Here is a 24,105-nt window from a genome sequence, read left to right on the forward strand (position 1 = left end):
TGCTTTCAAAAGAGTCTTTAATAGTCAAAACATCAATTTTTGTATGAATGATAAACACAAAAGACTGGTGAAAAGCATATAGAAGAGACTCATGCCAGGAGAAGGCACTTCCTCACTACGACTCAAATACAAGAAAAAGAACAAGCATGTTTGAAAGGGCTGGGTTTAAAAAAAAAATTGTACAATCGATATTGAATCTATTCTTTTCATGCCTAATATCAATTCATAAAAGCATGAATTTATTATTTTAATGTTTTTTTCCCTCATAAATTCATGAGAAATGTCCTTGATATTTAAGAGGAATTGATGTTCCATAACTAATCCAAATCGGTTAGAATTAAAGTGAATTAAATCAAAAGTTGAACTCACGTCAGTCCTAATCGAATCGATTGAGGAAATTAGAATACCCAGCCCTAATGTTTGATATCGTCAGATTCGTCACAGAGCGCTTTTTCCTCTATTAAAGGAAACACAGTTAGCTTTGTTAAAAAAAAAAGAAAGAAAAAGAAAGAAATGAAGAAAACACACCAACAGTCCAGTTTGGGTGTGGGGGGGGGGGGGGGGGCTAATTTGTACAGCTCTGAAAAAAATATAGCCCACTGCAAAATGATCAGTTTCTCTGATTTTGCTACTATTAGATATATGAAGATTTTTGATTCATTCTATCAGCTACCCACAACATACCTCCTGAAGTGATGTCATTTAGAGCATTCATCTACAGAAAATGAAAAATGGTCAAACTATGGTCAAGAGTCCAGTGTTTTGTCTCATTTTTTTTTTTCCAGAGCAGTATAATGGCTGCAATTGAATTTTTTCCCATCACTATGTCGCCCCCCTCGCTCCGTACTATTGCTTGACGCTGCAGACAAAGCGGTTTCGATGGAGTTTGTACAGTGGCTGCATTTATCTGCAATGTTTTCAGCATTAGTTGTCCCACCTGCTCTTTCTACGTTTTGGCGGCTCGGGTACGGCAAAGCTATCGTCTCCTTTGTCCCTCTTGCTCTTTCTGTCCTCTTTATCCCGCCTGCTTTCATCGCCGTTACGGTTGTCGCCGTGGTGGCTGCCGCGGTCCCTTTCTCGATCACGATCGCTGCGTTCTCGCGAGGGCGTGGGGACGCTGCTCTGTGCGGAGGACACGGTGCTTAGGGAGCCGGCGCTGGTGAAGCCCGGCATGGCAAAAGAGGCGGCGACGGCCTGAGCCCGCTCCGCGCCGCTGACCGACTCCGTGGGCACCGAGCTCAAGCTGCCGGCGCTGGTCCAACCGGACGAACTGCTGCACTTGGAGCTGAGCTTGGGCGGGTTGCCGGACGCCGCCACAAAATGACTCTTATACTGAGCCTGGGAAGATCAAACAAATGGCAAATTTGTGTGTGTGAAAAGAGTGAAAGAAATTAAGCAGTGGTCTCCAGCATGGGTGTCTGGACAGATACAACCATCCCTGTTATTTGCCGCCATTTTGCCTTGATTTCACTTTAAAACTAAGTTATCGATCACAAACATGATAACCAACCAAATGCCAGAGCTGTTTATGTAATTCAGTGAACCTCTGCTTCCCGGAGCTAATAAAAATCGGCAAGTAACTGAAAAAGGTTTATCGTTGCCTCTAGATGGCTGCAAAGCACTAGTTTTTTTCCAAAAAGAAAACATATCTGCTTCAACACAGTTCCTTAAAGATACTGCTGTTTCATGTTAAATGTTCCTTTAGAAACAAAACATAAGCTGTTTATTTTGCATTCTGTTCCTTCACTGTACCAAACTGTGAATTTAAAACCTACGTACCGTAGATAGCAAACCATGATTTTTTTGGGGTGTGATATTTACACTCCTGGTGATTAAACATAGGCCCACTCAGGGCAGCCATTATGATGAAAACCGATTTAAAAAAACTGGTATACACCACATTAAAGAAAAAATGTTCTCTGCACCTGGAAGGCTTGTCTCATGGCAGATATGCGGTCTCCCATGGCCCCGCTGCTGGGCTTGTTGAAACCCTCGTAGCCGCTCAAGGAAGACAACACGCTGCTGGTGCTGCTGCGATCCTGCAAAGTCAACAAATGACAATGTTGCCTTTAAAATTCATCATGTGGCTTTTACTATGACAAGGATGAACTATTTACAGAACTAAAAGGTGTACTAACTGACCAGGATTATGGCCACAATGGGATTATATTCTATGCTCTATGTAACAATTTGCTTTAAAAATTCTTTACGATAGCCTTTTTATTTGAGCATTTATGGCTAAAACATCTTCTAATTAGCAGATTAACACCTTAGCTGTTCATAATAGGTACTCCTGCAAGCCTCTGGCCAATCAATATACATAGTATTCACATGACGTCACCGACCCCAATCTATCGACCCAGCAGGCCTTTCGTCGGGCAAACCACCAGCAAGACAACGCAACCAAATGCTGAGGAGCGCTCGTGTTGCTTACTACAAGTTACTTTGGATTCATTCATTCCGAAATTTTCACAATGGTGCACACGTGTGCTGTTCACGGGTGCAAAATTGGGCGAACAAAGATGTGAAATGATAGTACAGACGCTCCCCTACTGACGAACATTCGAGTTACGAACAACGGTACATACGAACATGTCTGCGCGCATGTCAAAAAATGTTCGGAAAGAGATGCTGTAAGTTAGATTTTGTATTGCGCACCTTTTTCCGAGTACTGTAGTGCTTCTTTCTGCCGCTAATACCAACGTTTGGCGCTGTGAGAGCTCACCCAGCATTGGAGGCTCAGCAACGTGTCAAGGAGGAAGAAGAAGAAGAAACGCCTGTCGCTCATAGATAAAGCCATCGCACTCTTCGAGCAGCAAGACCCAAATATTGAACGTTGCACAAAGGTTGCAAATCAATTGAATGATGCCATACAGTGCTACCGCATCATTTATGATGAAAAAAGAAGAAAACTGTGCAATCGTAGTTAGATCGCTTCTTTCGGCCAGTTTCTAGTAAATCCTCCAAGGAAGATACTCATCAACCCTCATCTTCTTCTCTGCGACCCTCAACTTCTTCCTACATTGAAGTTACGGAGGAGGAAGTAACTTTTGAAGCCCATTCCAGCGACGACGAAGAACCTCTCATGATATAAAATCCTCCTCTTCCTCCTCCTCCATCAAATCCTTAAGCATCAAGTACATCTTCCAAAAGTAAGTTAAACTTCATTTTATTTATCTTATTACGTACATGTACATACTGTGTGTGTGTCTCGCTCTCTCTCTCTAACATACGTAGTACAGTACTGTACGTATTCTCTTTAAACATAAATTATAATACAAAATATAGCACTGAAGCAACTTACGAACGAATTCACCTTACGAACGATCGCTCGGAACGTAACTCGTTCGTAAGTTGGGGAGCGTCTGTATTCACATGCCGTCATTTGCCCCACATTGTGTGCCGGTTCATGAAATGTCGAATGGGAACGGCAAAGAAGTCTCCAGAATTACAAATATACATCGAAAGGATTTCCAACGGACAAAGTCTACCAAACTATTTTCTGACCATTTTGATTAAGGTAAGTGTCAATGTAAGATGGTAAAAATGTTATCGTGCGGGCAGTATCGGCAAATGTTTGTAATCCAATCGATTCCACTAACCAAACGTTTCAACGTGTACCAATGCAAAGAGTGTTGAGCTAAATCTTCTGCATACATCTTGCTTACACAAGTAACGTAGCTGTGGGTGAAATTCGTCAATAACCAAATATCATTCGGTGTAAACTCAATAGAAGCAAAGCAGACTTTACTGGAAAGTTGATCGATCATGAGGGGCGGATCCCGTGACGTCAGTGAATTCTATATATAGTTTTTAGACTGGATTCGGGTTTGAATTTCCTGCCCTCTGTCTGCAGATGTGATGTCATGTGCGCATTGCGTATGTGAAAAAGTTCAAAATTCACATTTCTGCATTGAGCTGCTTTGACCCATTAAGGCCTAAAGGGCCTGGCTGGCAAAACATGCCTCTAAAACCTATGGGTGACTTTAGAATCACCCTCGGAAACCTGAAGTTCTCCTGGAAATTCAGCAATATTGTCAATGCCTACTAAATAATTGATATCTCAGCACCTGAAGCAGATAATTGAAAAACAGAATTCCCAAAACATTTTAGAGCTTACATCTGAGGTGTTCACATAATCTTTAGTTTATTATAAACCTTCCAAAAAAAAAAAAAAAAAAAAAAAAAAATATATATATATATATATATATATATATATATATATATATATATATATATATATATATAATTTTTTTTTAATCAACAAACAACTGTGTCGCATCTGCGAGTATATTTACGTTCAACACTGGAGCGCAGTTGTAATAACCTCAGGGGATTGAGTGGAAATTATTCGCCGTTGAAGTTTTCAACATCCTCACTGTCTACAAACATACTTAACAATGTCACTGTCGACTGGTTACACTGGTTCGAAGTCCTGCCACCCCGCCCACAATAGCATCATTTATTTCATAACTCCCGCGAATCTGCAAATAAAATTCCAGGACGTGCTACAAGGCCCACGTCACCCTGTCGTGTATATTCTGATGCATTTCATTGGCTAAGAGACCGAGAATTAAAAAACAAAAAGACATGTCCGCTTTCCGGGGTTTAAAAGGTAGAGCGCTCCCAGCTCTAATGGTAGAAACGCGGTGATGTTTCTAGGCCATGGTAGGCCATCATAAACAAAGAAGAAAAAAAATGCTGTAGTCAGAAGCGCGTGTCAAAAGTGTCAAATCCAACTTGTTTGGCACCGTCAACACGGGCTATGTTCGGAAATTCACTCTTAAGAGTGTGTGTACGCAGAGGCAATGCATTATGCATTATTATAATGGCCCTGCCATTAATTTCTGAACGCAGCCTGTGTTATAAACCAATCAGTAGATCGTGCTTGTCTCTGATCTGCCCTGGCTGACACACTGGGCTCCGGCACTCAACACTTTTTTGGGCACTCTGAACACCGGCACATTTGAACAACGCTCTGAATTTCCAGACGTACCCCATGATTAGGGAACGGGTATTTTGGGTGCCAGTCTGAGCTCTACTGTTCTTGATCTCGGTTTTTGTAAAATAAATGTCCCCATAAAATGCGACTTAATACTCTGGAGCGACTTGCACTTTTCCCCTTCTTCATGATGCATTTTGTGATTGGTGATTTGCGATGGTCCAAAAAATATGGTATATAAAAACTCACGGAAGTGTCAGCACCCAATCCTGGTCTCTCTTTGTAACCGAGTCCTCCTCCGCCGATGTTCAGCTTCTTTCCTTTACCCCCTTTGAATCTGGACTTCCTAAACCACGGATTCTAGAATTAAAAAAAGGAGCACAATGTAAAGCTACTAAATTGGGTCCAAGAGACTTACATACAATACATTAGCTTTAAGCTTTGTCCATTTTAAAACACAAACATTGCCTTTGAGCAAAAAAGTATGTCCACCTCTTACATAGAGGTTGGGAGGGTATAAAAGCAAAACGTCATTGTCCAAATACTTTTAACCCAAGCCGTTACTTTGTGGTTTACCTGTAAGGCCAAATCCATCAGTTCTTTGGAGACACTCTGATTGGCGCCCTCCAGGTTGCGCACCAGGTCCCCGGCAAAGGTGGTATCCTTGCTGGTTAGCAGGGTGTAAGCCACGCCCTTTTCACCAGCTCTACCCGTCCGGCCAATGCGGTGCGTGTGCGTGTCGATGTCCCGCGCCACATCGTAGTTGACCACCGTGCGGATGGACGGGATGTCCAGACCGCGGGCTAAGGAGGAAGAGAAGGGAGGACATTGATTGGTCGAGTATAAGAAAAAAACGTGACCTCAAATGACTAGGGAGTGTGCTCCCAAAAATCGATACGGCAATATAATGTTGCGGGCCTCTTTACAATAAGTACACGTATCTATACGCAGGCGTCAGAATCGATATTGCACATTAATTTGTAAATAGGCAGTTAACCACTTGTTGCTTGCAGGGCTGTACGGCAGCAGCCTCTGAAGTTAATTGTTTCAATTATGTGCAAGTTTGCACGCGCGCTTAATTGCAAAGCAGCAGCAGGAGGCGAGAGTGGGGGGAACGGAGAAAAGAGAAACTGTTGCTTTGCAGGCAGTTTACTTAGTCAAAGAAAAAAGTGTACATGTGTAGGTGTCCCACAAATTCAAGTCTGTTCTAAAAATAACTCACCAGTGATTGGACACTGTGTCTTGCTAAGAAAAATGAAAACAGAGGAAAACTATCAACATTTATTTATTTATTTATATATACTTAACATGGCCCAAATTTCTTAATGTACAAATCTTCCTATATTTTCTTTAAAAACTAAATAGAATGTGTTAAATGAAAAAAATGTTGTTTTTATTTCCCCAAATATTTCAAATAAGCACATTTTAGAGCTGTAATTATAATACTTTGACATTTGTACTCATATTTGTAAAGTTTCCCGGTGTGTCTGTTAAAGTGGCACCTTGCTCTGCAGTGCACATTCAGACCACGCATGCTACTTGGTGGTAAACCAGAAGAGCTGTAGAGCAGCATACATATGGCTGTTATAATAAAAATGCATGTAAAACAATGTAGAATGTTGGGATACGTATCGCTTTAAAGACCATGTATTGGGATACATATGTATCGTATCGTGACCCCTGTATCGTGATACACATCGTATCATGAGGTTGTTGGCAATTCCCAGCCCTACGAATGACCTCTGCCTAAGCTAAACAAACAAAAATACAGTGTAAGGCAACGCAGTTATACTCCAGGCTAGTAGGCGGCAGTCATTTCCAAGTAATTTATACAACAAAAACTAAACGAGAAAAATTAAGAGGAAAAAAGTAATTAACGTACCAAAATGGCAACAAAACACTACTTTAGTCTAAATGAAGTTTCTTAACTCATTTCAACATAATTCCTTAACCAAAACGGCACAAGATTGCACCAAAGCAACAATTTAGTTGCAATACTTTGACTGCTTTGTCAACGTGATGCCGCCAACTCACCGGCAACATCAGTGGCCACCAGGACAGGCAAGTTCTGCTTCTTGAAGTCACTTATGACCTTGTTCCTCTCGCTCTGGTCCATGTCGCCGTGCAGCAAGCCCAGGCTGTAGCCCTCCTGCATGAGATTGGTGGCCAGCTCATCCGAATTGGCCTTCTTGGTGACGAAGATCAGCACCGAGCCGCTGGACGTAAACTCCACCAGGCGCCGCGTCAGCCAGCTCCACTTGTCTGTGCTGCTCGGCAGCATCTCTACCACCTGTGTTATGTCCTCGTTGGCCTAGAAAAAAAGAGAAGAATCCATTTACCATTTTTTTGAAACACTAATACTGTTTTGAAGCCCTAGTCCTGTCTTTAAGTCCCAATTTGAAACTTAACCCCCGTCTTAAAACACTAACATTTGCTTGAAACCCTAAAGCTGTCTTAAAACCTTACTTTGAAACCCCAATCCTATCTTTAAACTCTAATTTGAAATGCTAACTAAGCCTGTCTTTAAAACCCATTTTGAAACCCTAAACCTGTCTTGAAACACTTATTTGAAACCCTAATCTTACCAACAAATCCTAATTTGAAACCCCAACCCTGTTGAAACGTGGTTATGAGAAGTTGGTGATTGCGTGGCACCTCTCCGATGTCTCCCTGCACCACGCGGATGGGATCCATCAGGATGTCCCTGGCCAGTCTCTCAATCTTCTTCCGGAACGTGGCGCTAAACAGAAGGGCTGTGGCAGGAAACATTCATTGCATTTATGAAAAAATGCAATTGTAAAAAAAAAAACGAGTAAATAATGAAAAGCGCTTACTCTGTCTGTCAGGACGCACATGGCTTGCGATGGATCGAACTTGATACTCTGGAAAATAAAACAAAAAATGTATGACATCTTCAGTTTAGAGATTTTTTTATGTGGAGTATTTTTGTATTATAATTTGAACCCACCAAAGCCCATATCAAACATGCGGTCCGCTTCATCAAATACAAGGTAGGACACTCTCTGCAGGGACGTGGCCTTCTTTTTAACGTGGTCGATCAGACGACCCTGTGAAAATACAAGCATTTCATATCAATTTGTAGTCATTTGTTGCTGTGGAGGTTCGGACGAGTGTTGTATTTCTTTACCGGGGTGCACACCACAATCTCTGCGCCTTCTTGCAGTGCTTTGGCCTGCTCCCACATGCTGCCTCCTCCGTACACCGCCACTGAGCGCAGAGAGTACGCTTTTCCAAAGCGCTTGCATTCAGCATGGATCTGGAAAATAAGTAAGCGTTAGAAAAACTATCTTCTTGAAACACCAAGTGAGAACCTTACCTAACCTAACCTGTAATCCCTTGAAACCTTAACCTTTGACAATTCTCTGTGCTTATCTTAAAATTCTCATGTGCAAACCAAACCCTTGCCCTGCTTGAAATGTCAATTTGAAAACCGAACCCTGTATTGAAACCCTAACATGTATTTGATACTAGGGCCCAACCCATTTAATCAATTAATTAGTTCTTTTTAAAACAGCAAAAATCACCCCCCCCCCCCAAAAAAAAATCTGGATTTCTGCCTGTTTTTCCTCTGTGTTGTAGGATAACAAATAATATAACAAATTCTTAAGGACAAACATTGTATATATTTTTTTATTCATTACATACTTTTTAAAATTAATCAGCAGAATTTCATTGTTCAAGCATTGGAATCGGCCTCAAGGGATCCATACTGTCAAGCTTGGAACCCTAACAGTTTAAAATCCTGATTTTAAACCCTAACCCTGGCTGGCTTGAAAAGCTAGCGAACCTTTGCCTGAAACACTCATTTGAAACCCCAACTGTGTCTTGAAACCCTAACTTCAAACAATAACACTCAGGGATGTGATTTGACCAAAGTGAAATTATCTGAAAATTTAGCCGGGGGTCTGGGGGCCGCTGGCACCCAGCTAGGTCCAGGGCTCATGGGTTTTCCGTGTTTTTAAGTACTTTCAATGCACTCACATGACAAAGAAATAGACAAAACAACAGCATAAATTTTCAATGTATATTGAACTATCCCATATAAAATGGCAGTTTTAGTCAACTCAAAATCAGTCACATTCAAAAACATTGGACTGCCTTTGCTTTTAAAAACTATCACTGAGAATATCATCATATCTAACTAATGTGATTACTAAGTTAACACATAAATAATGTTGAAGAGTTCAAATTTCATGAACAAATAATTGTATCATGACCAAATGAAAAGTAACTCATATTAGAGCATACCACAAATGTCTTTGTTATAGCAGAAGATGTTATCTGTCGGAGTCATGTGCATACGCAATGAACTACTAAAAAAATACAATTAAAATAAAAAAAATAAAAAATAAAAAAAATTTTAAAAAAAAAAATCGGGATTTTTTTTTTGGGGGGGGGGGGGGATAAAAAAAGCGGAATTCCGCGAATTAGCGGAAAATCACATCCCTGTAACACTAGCTTGAAACCCTAATTTCGAACCTTAAACCCCCTGGTTTGAAATCCTAAATTAAATCCCTAAATCTGTCTTAAAACCCTATTGTGAAAGCCTAAACTCATCTTGAAATCAAAGTAAAACCCTAACACTGGCTTGAAACCCCAATTTGAAACCCTAACTTTTGCTTGAAACCCTAACCTACTGTATGCCTGAAACACTCATTTGATGAAATCCAAATATGATCATTTGAAACCCTAGCCCCGCCCAGCCAATACCTGCTGACAGAGCTCCCTGGTAGGGCATACGATGATGCCGATGGGTCCGTCTCCGGGCTCCAGCTCCTTCTGGTCCATGATGTGCACCAACATGGGCCAGATAAACGCCGCCGTCTTTCCACTGCCAGTTTTGGCGATACCGATCATGTCGCGGCCCGACAGAGCGATCGGCACGCCCTATAGATAAACCCACAAAACACTGCATCCAACATGTTTCTTTTTTCCAACTTGGCATACTTTTGAGTATCTCGCTAATACCTGGCACTGGATGGGAGTGGGCTGAGTATACTCGGACTTGCGGATCTGATGCATCAGCTGCTCATCAAAGCTGAAGTGGGCGAAACTAGTACATGGTTTAGGCGGTGCGGCGCCAGATATCTGTGACATTAGAAATCAAGATCACATTTTGGGAAGTGACATTTGCAGTATAAGACTATTCATGATATGAATACTTACTCGCAAGTTGAGCTTTTGCCGTAGTTCTACCACCTGAATTCCGGTCAAGCTGCTGAGCTCCTCATGCTCATTGTAGAAGTTTTTCTCAAATGGCGGATAATCAATCTATGGAGAAATGCCAATTCTATATTCAGACTTTTAAAAACAATTTAATGATTGAATCTAGATAAATACTTAACACATATTACAGTATAATCTTCAATCTCAGAATGATGATTTCAGACAATTCCATTTGGTAGTGCAGGTGCATGTAACGCTCTGCGGCCTTTGAGCATCCACGTGCAAAAGAAGGTAGCAGTCTTTAGCATGCTTAAGAAGGTGGCGGCAATGCAGCAAAAGTATTTAATTAACTGACAAAAGAAGTTACTATTTACAGCAAATAAAAGCGCAATAACAAACCAGGATTATATCTTTGGCCACAATGTGATGAAGGATTCTAGTTAAGTTAAGCCATTTTAAACTAAAAAGAAAAACTTTTCGATAGGTAGAAGCGGAAGCAGAACTTAATTGTTGCCATCAACATGATAAGGGAACAGAGATTTTGAGTGACAAACTAAGCTCTACTGATCTTGGCTTTCTGTTTTGGTAAAACAAAATGTTTTACAAAAACATGCAAACTTATCAAAACAACTTTTTTAGAACACATTTAAATGTATTCAAACCCAAAAATAATCATTAGCATGAAATACATATAATAGTTATGATGAAATAATACAACTGTAATATTTGTTTAACAGTTTAAGCCTTGAAATACTCTTCCTTTTTTTTTTTTAAACACACTTTGTAAACATATTTTCCCTTTTTATTAATAGGTTTAACAGGAAAAGGTGCGATAGATTGAGGCCGCGATAGGCGAACCATGTCATAGCATGGGACTACTGTGTAGTACCTCTGAATGGTCGATAGGAGGCAGGGGCAAAATGATTTTCTTGGCGATGGGGGCTATAGGGTTGCCGTCGCTGTCGTAGTCCACATTCTCCTCCTCCTCCTCTTGCGTCAGGCCGGCGGTGGGGTTCTCGGCCATGTAGCGGAAGTAGGCCTCCTGCAGAAAGCACAACAATGCATGTCTAGAACTGAACTGACAACAATAATGACACACATTCAGCATTATGTTGGTCAATATTGTGGCGTGATCCTTTGGAGGTAAAACAACACTTAAACATGCTTTGTTGTCTGTACAGAACAACAACAAAAAAGACAATAAAAAAAACATGGCAAATATCCAATACAATCTATATTAGGGCTGCATGATATTTGAAAAACATGCGATATGCGATATAGTTGTTGAATGTAGCGATAGCCATTTTGTTGCGATATTTAACATGTGCTATTATTCATCTGGACTTTATTATTATCCATTTTTATTTCGACTAACAAAACAAATCATAAGAAAGAAAACAAAGAGGAGTTTAAGTCATGGTACCTAAATATATATTTTTTTATTATCTAATAAAAAATAAAAATAATTACATTTTTTCATGTGGTAAAATAAGCAAGCTTAATGTGTTCTTAGTTAATTAATTGTAATTACCCAGGATAATGTTTAACTAATTGGTGGGCAATGCACACTTAAGTTTGCCTCTGACTGGTCAAATTAATATAAAAGCATACAATTCCATACAAAACTTATTTTACATGTATTTGCGATTTGCATATTGCATGGGCGAATATCGCATTGATATTTTTTAGATATATTGTGCAGCCCTAAACTATATAGTGCCTGTATAGCAAAGGGGAGAGGGAGGATGTTTTCTCAGTTGACAAAAAGATGCAATCAAATGGTTCAAGTATTACGAAGGTCTCACTACTCACTTGTTCATCTTCTTCTTCAATGTCATCACGAATACCCCTGAAATGAAAAGCGGAGAAAAAAAACTTCCCTGCGGCTCGTTCGTACACCCAAAACAGACCCCCCCAGACCTGTGTGAGCACGCGGCTTGCTGTGCTTACCTGATAGTATGCTAACTACTGTACAAAAGAGCCTCAGGGCCACATTGAAAATTAAAAATAGAGTAAAATGACAACAACAAAAAAGATAGCAATTAAGTCATGTTATGAGAATAATATTGTATCATGATAAAAAGTTAAGAAGGGACAGAAAATAACTACAGTAATGTGAATAGTAATGGTAATGTTACAATAAAAAGTACAAGAATAATAAGTCAGAATTTTACAACAATTAAACTATCACTATGAGAATTAAGTTGAAATGCTACAAGAAAAGTTGTACGTTTAAGAGAATAATGTCATAAGATTACAAATAATTGATTAAAAATAGTCTGCATTTAATAAGATTTTAGCTGCAATGAGAAAAATAATGCTACAGTATTGCAATGATCAAACAGTAATGTTACGAGAATAAAACCAATATAACTAGAATTATAAAGTTGTAATATTACAATAAAAAAGTAATGTTATAAGAAGTTGTTAAATGGTAATTAAGCCATAATGACTCATTGTCATAAGTTTACAGTCAAAGTAATTTGAAGTCAGAATGTTATGAGTAAATTATATTACAACAATGAAGTAGTAATGTTAAAAAAAAAAGATATTGTAAAACTACAAGTAAACAATAATTTCTATGAGAATTAAAATAAGTCATAATGTGAGAAAAATAAAGTCATACCGTTATTACACCCACACCCCCCACCGCACCCCCTTCCAAACTGTTAGAAGTTTACACATTTACTGTATATTATGAGCAAAAAGTCTTCATGTTACAAGTTCAAATAATAACAAAAAAAATCTTACAAGAATTAGGTTGCAATGTTACCAGAAAGAAGTTTTTATGTTTTTTTCGACAAGATTTGTAGCTGAAATAGTTGTTTGTGAAAAAAAAAAAAAATTCTGGTAATATTACAGACATTATATTCAAACTTTATTCTCATAATACTTCACTATAATTCTGGCAATATAGCTATTTTATTATATTTTCAGTGTGGCCCTAATTCTCTTCTGTACGACAGAAAGGCAGAAAGGAAATGCTGGTATGTCACCTTTTTTGGTGCCACACAACAAGACAACAATCTATTTGAGTTGTGGGCAATTTCCTTCTTGCTAAAACACGTAATTTAAAGACCCACATAAATATGTTGTAAGAAACTCAAGATTGTCTTACTTGGCTGACTTTTCCTCGATTTTCTTAATGTCCTTTGCCGCTTGATTCTGGGAGAGAAGACATTTTTCAATTAGGTCACAAAACAGAGCCAGGCGATATGGCCCTAAAAAAAAAATAAATATATATATATATATTTATTTTAACTAAAACCGAAACTCCGATTTTAAACAATGATATTGTTTCCCCTGAAGAAAACAAAAAAACAAATGACAATGACATTATTCTTGTGTGCTATTAACTCATTCACTGCCATTGACGGCTATAAACGTCAAAAATACATTTGAACTATTCCTATTAGTTTAACATTTCTTTCTACTTTTGTTAACAAGAGTATGGAAATGTACATTTAGAACATATATAAAATTTGTGATTAATCGTGAGTTAACTAGTGAAGTCATTCGATTAATTACAATAAAAAAAATGTAATCGCCTGATGAGATGATTATTAAAAATAAGGGGCGTCAGGCGATTACATTTTTTCTACTCGTAATTAATCGCATGACTTCAATAGTTAACTCACGATTAATCACAAATTTTATATCTGTTCTAAATCTAGGTTTTCATACTCTTGTTAACAAAAGTTGATTTTTTTTTTTAACTAATAGAAATAGTTAAAAAGATTTTTTGACGTTTATAACCGTCAATGGCAGTGAATGAGTTTATAAATACAATATACTTACTGAAAAGTTTTATTCATTAGGTTATGACAACAAATAGATCAACTGCGGATGTCAACGACTTTAGGAGAGGTGGCCATGACGAGATTAATCAGGTAAAAAACAGCAACTTTTCAAAAAAATAACCTAGGCCAGTATTTTAGGAAAGTGATGACATGTCTGTTTTAAAAGCAACACCACATTCCCTGTAACTCTCTCATGGTCCTTAATAGTGTAGTGTGCTGGTGAAGCAAAACCACCTCAGCTGGGAGCACACAAATCCAAAGTTTATAAGATGACAGAATGAAAATAAATAGTTGATCCCGCTCACCTCAACTTCAGCCATAAAGGCGTCGAGGGGATCGTCCTCACTGTCCGATCCGCCAGACTTCATCTGCAGCCGCGTTGGCGAGTTTTCTGCTGGGATGTACGGCAGGTCCACGTTGCTGCTGGACTCCTCCTCATCGTCCTCAAAGTACCTTGTTGGGAAAAGCTTAGAAATTTTATTTCTACACTAGTGTTCACGTGTGTCTTCTGCTACCTTGGAGTGAACACTCACGCGTTCTCCTCGTCGAAATTGCCTCTTTTGGTACCAATTTTGTAGAACGACGGCAGTTGGTTCTTCCCGTAGCCGCTCGATCCTGGTGGCCCAAACGACCCATGGGATTTCTGGGGGGGTGATGATTCCTCTTTCTTCCCACCACCGAGGGAAAAGCCCCCAAAGCCGAAGCCGCGCTTTACGCCGGGACCGCCTTTGTTCCAATTCATGGCCGTGCTGTGGGGAAAAACACAAATTTAATAATTTGCCTCATTTATTTAATTAGCGACAGCATTAGCACAAACATAATGATGTTAACTATTTGGCGAAATCAGGGTGTCAAACTTCTCAAGATGATGCAGAGAAAAGGTCTGCAAGTGGTATATCTAAATAGCTGATCACTTGCTAATAATGTCTAACTGAGGTCCTCGAGTGCCGGAGTCTTGCACGTTTGAGATGCTTCCGTACTCCAACACACCAGATTCCTATAATTAGCTCATCAGCAAGCTCTGCAGAAGCCTGATAACGATCCTGACCTTTAGAATCAGGTGCGCTGGAGGACCAAAACATCAAAAGCCTGCAGGATTCTGTACCCCGAGGACCAGGATTGGGGAAGCCTGTTCTAACTGCTCAGTGTAATTAACATCAAGTAACTGAAGATACATCGGACATACCATCTAAAATTTTAGTATCTACATGTCACTGAGTCAACAATAAAATAAGATTTATAATAATAGTAGTAATTGGTATTTGTACAGGTTGCAAAAGGGAAAACAATAGATGCCAGCGTCCTCTAGGTGTATTTTTCCAAATTAAATCATCTGTAAGCCATCTAAGGGCATTGTCGTAAAATGAGCTTGAAATCATATTTAATTATTTGGTAATCATAGTTTGGAGTTTAATGTACTATTGATACAAACAATTACAAACATCGTTTGGCTGGGAGCATCAACAGAACCTTGTCCCTAAATCCCTGTGAATAGCAAGAGAACACTTTATTGCTGTATAACACCTGACAGCATGTCAATCAAAAGTGAGCATTATCTTTGTTGATTATTGAATTGGACGCCATTTTGACAACCTAGGTGTACCTAATGAAATGTCCAGTGTGGATATCCCTAGTATGTTAAATGTACTTATTTAATCACAAATCTTTGCTTCAGCGGCGTCCTGGACACATGGATCATATTATAGCTCAAGTAACCTCAACTCCATATATATAAATTTATTGTTTATACACGATTTACATTAAAATGGGGGTGCGATGAATCGCTTGCCTGAGAAAGGTACGTCTTAATTAATACGTAGAACTGCGCATCCGAAATAACAAATACTATCCAAAACCAGACAAATAGTTGCATCGTGGGTATTTTTAAAAAAATTATTTTACATAAAATCAATGTAGGAAGCGCACAATGACGACATTCTAGCATTAGCATTAGCTTGCTCGGCAAACCATGAACTGAGGCCGTAATGAGTGTGGGCATGGCTTCTCCAAACGTGGCGTAAGGTTTGCATTTTACATATAAATAACAGATTACACTTTCGATTGAGCACATATGCCAAAACATTCTTATTTTACCTGCTGGCTGATATCCCGAAAAATGCCGTTAAATTGTTTTTACAGGGGAGGAAGAATGCTCTACGTCATGAATATACGCCTCAAGATTTTTTGCTCCCTCCTATTGTATGACGTATATAATGCGCGACACCAATATTTAGCTGTCAGCGGCACTGAGGATGGCGAGCTCATTTAGTTATGTTAAAGTAAAAATTTAGTCATATCGGTGTCATTACGAACATTGTACGATTGAAACGGTAAGTGAACATGTTAAATATATCGTATAGCGAGAAATGTATGAAGAGTCGCCAGCGAAGTATCGCTAGCCTGCGCACTTCACCATGACAACTGATTTACTCTAATATGTTGCGATTTAAATAGATTAAGCTTCACAGCCGTTCACTTCTGTCCGTATAAATAAAAAGATAATAAAAACATGTTTACTTTCACAGGTATACCCAGGACGTGGTTGCATTGTTAGATGAAACAAAGGGATCAATGTCTTTTCTTGTAAGTTCTATCCACCTATTTACCATTACGGTCTCAGTGACATAGGCTATATCCTGTATTATATTATATTATATTTTATACATTATAAGATGCCATTGTGAGCCATCATCATTCATCGCAGATGTAATCCATGTGGAAATTATTTATGTTTGAATCGTCTTTCCTCTTTTTTTCTCCCTGTTTGTCCGTGAATTATAACCTTCTGTCTATCAGCGTTGGGTGTCTGAGAAATTGAGTGTGGAGAGCCTGCGGGATTTGGAGTTGTTTGGAGGTGAGGCCCAATGCTAAAAGCAGAAGACAGTATCTGTCATTATAACTGATCAGGATCTGGAAAAATTAAGAAGACTTCTTTGTACATTTAGGGCCTTAAATACAGTATTTCATCAAGGTTCAGGTTTTGTACCTTGTATGTACACTTGGCTTTCACATTGGGTACTTACGTACTTGTAATTGTTTTGGCCAGGTGGAGTCATTGGGCATAGGCAAGAGCATCCGGATGCTATTTTGACATCACCGTGATTGTGAACATGCTGATCTGTGGAACTGAGCCTCTAATGTTGAATATAATTGATTCTGGGATGCTCGTTGACAAGATAGTCTTACTTGGCTGGCTTTTCTTAATATCATATTGTCACCATGAAACCTTTACCAACAATATGTAACCATGGCGTTTTTACTCTCATTGTCCAGCCGTTTTGCTAGAGGTTCGAACCCGCACCACCATCACATCACCTGTTTAAGTAGAGAAACTTATGAGGCACAAAGGTTTACAGAGGGAGTATTTTTGAACAACATAAAAAAAATACTAATGCAATCAAATCCATGTTCTTGCTCATCTTTGACATATCCAAGACTAACCCACTAAAGCCTCACCTCACCACCCTGCTATTGCTACGGTATATGGAAGACAACTTTTTGTGTGGGTTTTTTGGGGTCATAAAAAGTCCCTAATTCAAATAATAAACTGGAATTTAAAAGTTTAAAATAATAAAAGTGATTTAATCTTTTGTAGCTTGGGGCAAGTCTCATGTCCTTTCAGTGATTTAAAAAATAAATAAATAAAAGACAAAAATTAGGCATGTTGTTTCTGTATATTTGCCATTTCCTCTTTTGAGGTTCCATAGGCTACATTGGCATTTAGGTCCACATAAATTGTCAATTTCAGTTAAATTATGTTGTTAGAGTTGTTGAAGTGTTTTGTATCTCGCTGTGGTTCACTGGTTTCTTGCCTTTTCTGTGTTCCCACCATCTTGTGCAATTATATGGTTGAATTTAGGCCATCCATGTAGAGGAAACTTTTAGGTGCAAATGACAACTAAGGTGGTCCCCGAATCTAGTCGGGAGATAGTGTTCATATGTGTGCGTGTTGATGTCTTCATGTCACTGATGTGGTCTTTCTACCCCAGAGCAATCTCAGGAACTCTCTCACAGGGAAGTAAGTGTCCTGTCATTGCATCACCACGCCCTCTGTGCCTGTTATGTGCGAGCATGCGCCTGTGTGTGCGCACAAGTTTATCACTGTGTGTGGAAGCCCACCAACCTCAGGCGTCTTCACACCTATTCAGTATGCATGGGTAATTGCTCCCTATTTCCTCAATGGGCTCTGATTTCAGTCAGCTCACTGTAGGATGTTCACACCAGGTGCTCACATGCGTTCCTATTGATCTGGCAAAAAAAAAAAAAAAAATATATATATATATATATATATATATATAAAGATAACTCTTATAGGTCTAGGTCTGTTTAATCTAATTTATTGATGAATTCAAGTTTGTCATGAGTCACATTTTTGCCATTGATATTTGCACTATTAATGTTTATACACACTGCCAATCGAAGGAAGGTCAATTAATTTTCAGTTGTATGTTGCTTTAAAGGGTGGCAGTTGTGTGCTGACTCACATAAGTTAAAATGTGAGTGGTTCATTGTGAACAGAGCCACAGCTATAATACGATGTACACACTTGTGCAACCAAATAATCTTTATTTTTTATTTTTACTTCCCCTTTTTAAAATATAGATTTTTTTGTCAGTTGAGTTGTATAGGTTGGCCACATTAACTCATTCACTGCCATAAATTCATTAAAAAAAAAGATTATAAAAAATTAGGGGCGACAGGCAATTAAAATTTAGAATAATAATTAATCGCATGACTTCACTAGTTAACTCACGATTAATCACAAATTTTATATCTGTTGTAAATGTACCAAAAAAAATTCTAGGTTTTCATACTCTTAACAAAAGTGGGAAAAAATGTTAAACTAATAGAATTAGAATAGAACAGATTTTTGACGTTAATAGCCGTCAATGGCAGTGAATGACTTAATTGTGGAATAAGTTTTGAAATTATGCATAATTTTTTTAATTTCCAATCACAAAAACCTGGTCAATGAGCAGGGGTGTGTAGAATTTCCATATCCTTTTTACCAACCAGTGAGCCATGTAGCTGGATGGCTCATTTTGTGATGTTAACATTTAAAGCTACTGAAGCAGAAAGTTTCATTTTGAATCGCTACTGCCACCTGTGACCGGAAAATGAAACTGCATTTTCCCTTCATATATACAACGTGCATATGACGTCACATCTGCAGACTAAGGGCGAGAAATTCGAACCTGAATCCCGTCTGTAAACTTTTGGCCAGAGGCTTGCAGGAGTTCCCATTATGAACAGCTACGTGTTAATCTACTAATTAAAAATGTTTCAGTTATAAATGATCAAATAAAAAGGCTATTGTAAAGATATTTTTGGGAAAATTGTTACAAAGTGCAGCTTTAAAATAATAATTTGAATATACAATTTTTTTATATATATTTTTCCCCTGAGAGGAAATACAGTATTCACATGATCTGTTAAGGAATGTTTATCCTGTTATTTCTGTGGGAGTTGGCAGAAAAAAACTGCTGAAAAAGAATGGAAAGCTGGAGAAGTAAAGCAAATACCAGATCGTCCATAGGTCCTGTGCCTTTATCATGTCGTTTGATGCAGCGCTGCACTGGTCACACATGCGCAATTAGATGAAGCATTTAGTTGCACTGGCTAATGTGCACGTTTGAAAGAAGTATGTTGCACATTTTTTTACATTTTCACCCCCACGCCAGATGGTGGTCACGCAACTTCAAAGCGGAAGATATTTAAAAAAAAAATTAAAAAGCAAAGTTTGTTTTGAATATCATCCTTTTTGTATTCTGTAAGCCATGGGTAAATGGATTAAAGTCGCAAATCAGATAAGACCATATCGCCCAGCCCTTCTCTTTAATTAGATCCAGTACAAGAAGTTGTCTATCATTGCATCACAAAATGGCTGCTTGTGGTCAGATCACATAGGACGCATGTTAGTCCCGAGTGTTTGCAAATGTCGTGCGGCTTTTGGTAGTTGGATGGCGTTCTCCGCTGTGGCAATGCATGGCGACGTCCGCCTGCTCCAACCGCCGCCGCCGTCACTTCGACAAACGTCGCCTTGGATTTTCAGTCTCGTATTTTCCTCCCCACTACCACCACTCACAGAGGTTGCGGCAATGTACCAGAAAACAGAGACACAGCAGACCCTCATGCACTTTCACATTTTATTGCTTCACAGTATGTATTTACAAATATGTTTTATGATTGAATGACTTGTTGATGATGGTACTAATGTAACTGTGGTTTTTGACACCTCGTTCACACATTGAACATGCTCCAACGTGTTTATAATCTGCAATATCCACTTCCATGTTCTCTGCTATATTGTGGTTTATTGTTCTAATCTCAACCCTGATACATAGCATTTTGGGTTTTTTACAGTATACTTATTGACTGTAATGCCCTTGAATGTGGGAAAGGTGAGCAACAGTCAAAGTTTCACTTTTCAGATTCTTATTGAAGGGCTGGACAACAGTAAAAGACAGTCAGCCCGCTTGCATTGAAGCTGCTATTGCTCACGTTCATACACACTCCGTTACGTCACAACCAACTGCACCTGGCCCCGCCTCTTAAAAACCCCTGGGCGTTATTATAGTTTGATTAAGTTCTTGTAATTTGGGCCAAAATCTGGCATTTCCTTTGAAGTGTGATAACTTAGTCATTTATGAATATTTTTTTCACTTTCAACCGCTCAAAATGTTCACTGGCATCAGACCTATCTATACATATATAGTTTTTAAAAAAAAAAAAAGAAGTTTTTTTAATGCCCTCTATGGACAATAATAGCAGTATTATGCTAACAGCAAAATTAACTATGCTGTATATATATATATGTAAAATAAAGTTCTAATTTGAATATTTCATATGACATATTTAGAGGCTTGAATAAGTCCATAAGTCATAACAATCTAATTTTTTATGCATGCCCAGTTTTCACACAATGGCAGTTTTCTGAATAAAACAAAGTTCTTGTAGTTTTGCCAAAATCTGGCATTTCCTTTGAAGTGACATAATTTAGTCATTTATGAATATTTTTTCACTTTCAACCGCTCAAAATGTTCAGTGGCATCAGACCTATCTATACATATGTAGTTTTTATTTATTTTTTATTTTTTTAATGCCCCCTATGGACAATAATAGCAGTATTATGCTAATAGCAAGACTAACTATGCTGTATATATATATAAAATAAAATACTAATTTGAATATTTCATATGACATAGTTAGAGGCTCAAACAAGGTCATAAGTCATAACAATATCATTTTTTTATGCATGCCCAGTTTTTCACAATGGCATTTTTCTGAATAGCACAAAACTCTTGTAATTTTGCCAAAATCAGGCATTTCCTTTGAAGTGAGATAACTTAGTCATTTATGAATATTTTTTTCACTTTCAACCACTCAAAATGTTCAGTGGCATCAGACCTATCTATACATATATAGTTTTTATTTAATTTAAAATTTTTAATGTCCCCTGTGAACAATAATAGCGGTATTATGCTAATAGCAAGACTAACTATGCTGTATATATATATATATATATATAAAATAAAAGACTAATTTGAATATTTCATATGACATATTTAGAGGCTTGAATAAGTCCATAAGTCATAACAATAGAATTTTTTCCGAATGCCCAGTTTTCACACAATGTCAGTTTTCCGAATAGCACAAAACTCTTTCGTAATTTTGCCAAAATCAGGCATTTCCTTTGAAGTGAGATAACTTGGTCATTTATGAATATTTTTTTCACTTTCAACCACTCAAAATGTTCAGTGGCATCAGACCTATCTACACATATATAGTTTTTATTTTATTTATTTTTTTATTTTTTAATGCCCCCTATGGACAACAATAGCAGTATTATGCTAATAGCAAGACTAACTATGCTGTATATATATATAAAATAAAATAATAATTTGAATATTTCATATGACATAGTTAGAGGCTCAAACAAGTCCATAAGTCATAACAATGCATGCATTTTGTATTCATTTATTAGCCTTTGGCGCCACCTAGTGGATTTTTGTGTTAACACTCTAAACACACAAATTCCTCTATTTTCATGTTTATGACTCATCAAAGAAGCGATTGCATCAGTAAACACGGAAAATGCATTATAAAACATCAGGTTTACAGCATATCAAAAACTGTGATTTATAATGGGAGTCAATGAGCCAAAATCGGGCATTATTACAACAACTTCGTGTGAATCTCTCCCTCCTGTTTGGTAATAATTATAAATTACAGCATGGCGCCAATTTGAACTTCTACATTTTTAAACAATCCTGGTAAAATGTCAGGTCCCTAGTGTATTTTTTTCAAATGCTTTTTCTTTGATGAAAAACAGAAAAGCATAAAAAAGCCAGAAAATGGACAAATAACGCCCAGGGGTTAAAGGCACATGCATGTACACAGACATTGTTTTCAAACAGGTTTACGGTGTGTTCAAACGTATGTTTTAATACTTGAAAATGTCTTCAAAGTATCTGGGAACTGAATGTACTTTTTGTATGGTTTCAGTTGTGTATTTTTACCTATTGTGGATAAGTCTGCAACATTTCCCATGTATCAAATGGGGTTGACCCTTAGGCTTCTTCTTGGTTGTGTGTTCATATGAATGATCACAAGCAGCAGATCTTTTAAAACGTGCCGTAGTGCAGATCTATGCAGGCACTTTTATGTGTGTAAATACTAATTATGTAACTGTTACAAGGTCCTGCTCAGGAAAGACCAAAAAATGTCAATGACAATATGATAAATCATAAATACTGGTTGAGTTTGCAACAAGGTTTTGTTCCCAGGGTGACTTAAAGTGACCACATTTGTTCCTAATTTGTAGCATGTTGTCACTAACCCACGCAAACGCAGGAGCAAGGTCATAATAACAGTAAATATTTGTATGAGAAACACTTGTAGTCCATTATAATGTCAAGTTCAGCGCTAGCTAGTTGTGCCCTCCTGTGCTGTGTGACCATGTATTCTTGCGCCACTCAGTAGGCTTTTTTTCCCATTGCACTCTCAAAATGCTGTTATGTCATAAACCTTGTATTTGACTAAGCTTTATTAATTGGGAAAATTATTCAGAATTTAAATGATAATCCATATCTTTGAAGCAGGAAAGGTGTGGGTGTTAAACCCTTTCAATGGGAAAAGTGCAGATGTTGTGCACCGAGGCTCTGGCCATTACATGCATCTGTCATAATTGATTTAGAAAAGACCATCACTTGTCACACAATCATGCTGACTAACAACAAAACTGTCAAGGACAACATAATAAATGGTGACTAATTAGTTTGACTTGATTGACCCAGATAACGCTGAACATATATTAGGAACAAAATGTGAATTGGACATCTTTTGGTCCTTGTTAAATCAATGTTAATGTCATCATGTCTAATTGAACATCCATGTTTCCTTTCTTGCACCTTTGTCCAGGCCCATGAAGACAGCAGGGAAAGCGTGACGTCTCTTCCACGTCGAGACACCATGGGCAGCTTCCTCCCCGACAGCAGCGCCTACCAGCTGCTCGCTGTTATCGGTACGCTCTTCTCCTTATTTTATTAGTACAGTGAACCCACGCTATCCGAGGTTGAAAGGGCTCAAGCTCTGCCGCAAATAGTGAAAATACGTAATTTATAAAAAGGTTTATAATGTACTGTAATTGTATGGATGCCACAAGGTTGTGGAAAATGACTCTTTTTGTGTGGTTTGGTTTATGGTTTTACTGAACATATAAACAAAGAAAACACATTACAAGTTTAAAATATAAGTTGAAGTAAAAAAAAAAAGAAAAACAAGAATAGGAAGAAAGAAAAGAGTTTATATGTTTAAAAGGGGTAGGAGGAAGTTAAAAACGTATCTAGTCCTACCCTTTCATTTTAAGTTGATAAAATGATAAGGTAATGTATTTCAACTAACGGAAATGTATAAACCTAATCAATACAAGTGCACTTTAACATATGTACATGAAAGTCATAGTTATATACCGTAATACATTTATGAATCATATCCTCATACTCACCTATACGATTTTCATTACACTCATAACGATACATCCAAAGAAATTACAGCATATATACAATTTGAACAACTCATGTCGGATGTAAGTAATTTTTTTAAACTTTACTTTTAAACAATTTATTTTTTTAATTCAGCGAGTGACTGACATCTTTTGAGGTCATTTCCAAAATT

At 38.0% G+C, this 24,105-nt stretch overlaps 2 protein-coding genes across 7 annotated transcripts in view; one reads left to right on the forward strand and one right to left on the reverse strand.

Annotated features, from left to right (window-relative positions):
* On the reverse strand, positions 1-16,121 carry ddx42 (DEAD (Asp-Glu-Ala-Asp) box helicase 42). Of its 2 annotated transcripts, XM_077559263.1 has the most exons (18): positions 16,024-16,121; positions 14,463-14,678; positions 14,235-14,382; positions 13,248-13,294; positions 11,942-11,978; positions 11,019-11,171; positions 10,130-10,234; positions 9,932-10,051; positions 9,674-9,850; positions 8,091-8,219; positions 7,911-8,010; positions 7,777-7,824; positions 7,598-7,695; positions 6,977-7,253; positions 5,519-5,745; positions 5,192-5,302; positions 1,926-2,039; positions 1-1,338 (listed from the first exon to the last, which is right to left on the reverse strand). In XM_077559263.1, the coding sequence occupies exons 2-18, from the start codon at positions 14,669-14,671 to the stop codon at positions 925-927; spliced, it is 2,514 nt and encodes an 837-aa protein (XP_077415389.1). In that variant the 5' UTR covers positions 14,672-14,678; positions 16,024-16,121; the 3' UTR covers positions 1-924. The 2 variants fall into 2 exon arrangements, with proteins under 2 accessions (XP_077415389.1, XP_077415390.1); XM_077559264.1 differs by lacking the exons at positions 11,942-11,978; positions 14,463-14,678; positions 16,024-16,121 and having other exon boundaries at positions 14,235-14,335.
* The window catches only part of strada (STE20 related adaptor alpha), an 11,704-nt gene continuing 3,712 nt past the window's right edge, over positions 16,114-24,105 (forward strand). For 2 of the 5 annotated variants that reach the window (XM_077559268.1, XM_077559269.1), the window contains exons 1-5: positions 16,116-16,259; positions 16,455-16,512; positions 16,726-16,783; positions 17,919-17,947; positions 23,350-23,452. In XM_077559268.1, the coding sequence (XP_077415394.1) occupies positions 16,501-16,512; positions 16,726-16,783; positions 17,919-17,947; positions 23,350-23,452 (202 nt within the window). In that variant the 5' untranslated portion in view covers positions 16,116-16,259; positions 16,455-16,500. Of the gene's footprint in view, positions 16,260-16,454; positions 16,513-16,725; positions 16,784-17,918; positions 17,948-23,349; positions 23,453-24,105 lie in introns of those variants that run through there. The other 3 variants (XM_077559270.1, XM_077559272.1, XM_077559271.1) reach the window with 3 other exon arrangements.

This window comes from Vanacampus margaritifer, chromosome 2 (genome assembly GCF_051991255.1).
Source record: "Vanacampus margaritifer isolate UIUO_Vmar chromosome 2, RoL_Vmar_1.0, whole genome shotgun sequence".
Taxonomy (NCBI): Eukaryota; Metazoa; Chordata; class Actinopteri; order Syngnathiformes; family Syngnathidae; genus Vanacampus; species Vanacampus margaritifer.

Bases quoted from the DNA above. Each gene is read 5' to 3' on its own strand.
- ddx42 (XM_077559263.1), bottom strand. From the start codon at position 14,671: ATGAATTGGAACAAAGGCGGTCCCGGCGTAAAGCGCGGCTTCGGCTTT. The intron at 11,172-11,941 runs GTGAGTAGTGAG...TGCTTTCTGCAG, and splicing joins TTGAAGAAGAAGATGAACAA to GAGGCCTACTTCCGCTACAT. The intron at 10,235-11,018 runs GTACTACACAGT...ATTTCTCCATAG, and splicing joins CTCCTATCGACCATTCAGAG to ATTGATTATCCGCCATTTGA.